Genomic DNA, 2272 nt, shown 5'->3' with positions numbered 1-2272 from the left:
AGTGAATCTAGCGGGACTCAAAGCAGAACCCTGTCCACACCGCCCTTTAAATCTGTCCCTAAAACTCATTCGGAAGCCCATAGCAAACCACCCTCTATCCAACCTAAGCCAAGAAAGATGATGTTCAACATTCCTCAAACCAGCACAGTGTTCCATCTAAGAGAATTGTGCTAAATCAGGAACCACGTGTTAAAGGTTGCACTTATAAATACTTTATTTCTTGCAAACCTCGGGATTTTACGGGGGAAAAGGGGGCAGTGGATTGTATGATGTGGTTGGATGAGATAGACACTGTGGTAGATATCAGCGGTTGTGCTGAAAGGGATATTGTAAAGTTTGTATCTCAGTCTTTCAAGGGTGAGGCCCTAGCCTGGTGGACGTCGTTGATTCAAGCTACTGGGAAGATTTCATTGTATAATCTAACATGGGATCAATTTGTTACTCTCGTCAAGGAGAACTACTGCCCTCAGCATGAGGTTGAAAAGATTGAGTCTGATTTCCTATCTCTGGTTATGAAAAACCTAGATTGCCAAGCCTACCTTACGAGCTTCAACACAATGTCAAGATTGGTTCCTTATCTTGTGACCCCGGAACCCAAAAGAATAGCTCGTTTCATTGGGGGTTAGCCCCAGAAATTAAGGCAAGCGTGAAGGCCTCTCGGCCGGCTACTTTCAGATCTGCAGCTGACATATCTTTGTCCCTCACTCTGGACACGGTCAGGCAGAGATCGCTGAGGAACACTGATGCTGAGAAAAGGAAGCGTGAGGATGACAACTCACGGCGGTCAGATAAGAAGCGTAAGGGAAGCAATGACCATAAAAAAGGGTCCTGGATCTAAGAGGGAGGGTCTGCAGACGGGTGATAAGTCCAAGTGTAAAATCTACAAGAAACACCACTTCGGGAAGTGCAGATATGAGTCGAAATCCCAGTCTCAGCCAAAGGCATGTGGGATTTGCAAATCTTCTGAGCACAAGACTCTCGACTGCAAGAAGATAAAAGATGCAACGTGCTACAATTGCAACGAGAAAGGGCACATTAAGTCCAATTGCCCAAAGTTTGCGAAGAAGACTAAGGAGGGAAAGAAGAACAATGCTAGGGTCTTCCAGATGAACGCTTAGGAGGCTATTCAGAACGCAATGTGATAACAGGTACCTTCCTCATAAATGATGTTTATGCAAGAGTATTGTTTGACTCTAGTGCTGATATGTCGTTTGTAGATAATAAGTTTTGTGAGTTATTGAAATTGCCTGTTAAAACCATAAGTGTGAGATATGAGGTTGAATTAGCCGATGGAACCATAGAAACAGCCTCAACTATGTTAGATGGATGTGTTATATCCATTAGGAACCACTCTTTTCCTTTGTCCTTACTTCCTTTGAAGTTAGCCGGTTTCGATATAGTAGTAGGCATGGATTGGCTATCCCATAATCAAGCTCAGATTGTGTGCAATAAGAAGCAAGTAGTAGTCAAGACTCCATCTGGTGAGCCACTTATCATTCCGAGAGATACCCAGTATGGACTGCCTGAGGAAGTGTCTATGCTCAAGGCATCCATATGTTTAAAGAAGGATTGTGTCATTTATATGGCACAGGTGACTGTTGATGAGCAGAAGCCCAAGGTTGAAGATATTCCAGTCATTTCTGAATACCCCGAAGTATTTCCTGAAGAACTACCTGGTTTACCACCAGATAGGCAAGTAGAATTCAGAATCGACATCATCCCTGGAGCAGCGCCTGTTGCAAGAGCACCTTATAGGTTGGCACCAACAGAGATGAAGGAATTGAGGGCGCAGCTAGATGAATTGCTAGCCAAAGGTTTTATTAGACCTAGCTCGTCTCCTTGGGGAGCGCCAATCCTATTTGTCAAGAAGAAGGATGGGTCGATGCATCTATGCATCGATTACGGTGAGCTTAATAAGGTTACTATCAAGAATAGGTATCCTTTGCCCAGGATTGACGATCTGTTCGATCAGCTACAAGGGGCAAGCTACTTTTCTAAGATTGATTTGAGGTCAGGCTATCATCAATTGAAGGTTAAAGATGAAGATGTACACAAGACTGCGTTTAGGACTCGCTATGGTCATTATGAGTTCCTAGTGTTGCCTTTTGGGCTCACTAATGCGCCTCCCGTATTCATGGATCTCATGAATCGCGTATGCAAGCCCTATCTAGATAAATTTGTCATCGTCTTCATCGATGACATCCTCATCTACTTGAAGAGTCAAGCTGACCATGAGAAGCATCTCGCAACTGATCCCGCCGGAACGCCAACA

The 2272-nt window shown here is 44.1% G+C and overlaps 1 protein-coding gene across 1 annotated transcript; it reads left to right on the top strand.

The window, feature by feature from the left end:
- The first annotated feature begins 767 nt into the window (after nucleotides 1-767).
- On the top strand, nucleotides 768-1118 carry LOC110943123 (cellular nucleic acid-binding protein-like). Its single transcript, XM_022184879.1, has one exon. It carries the CDS (start codon nucleotides 768-770, stop codon nucleotides 1116-1118), a length of 351 nt encoding a protein of 116 aa, XP_022040571.1.
- The last annotated feature ends 1154 nt before the right edge of the window (nucleotides 1119-2272 follow it).

Source organism: Helianthus annuus, chromosome 5, assembly GCF_002127325.2.
Source record: "Helianthus annuus cultivar XRQ/B chromosome 5, HanXRQr2.0-SUNRISE, whole genome shotgun sequence".
In the NCBI taxonomy this organism is placed as follows: domain Eukaryota; kingdom Viridiplantae; phylum Streptophyta; class Magnoliopsida; order Asterales; family Asteraceae; genus Helianthus; species Helianthus annuus.
The sequence above is the reverse complement of the archived record's forward strand: the minus strand, read 5'-3'. Positions and strand labels throughout refer to the sequence as shown.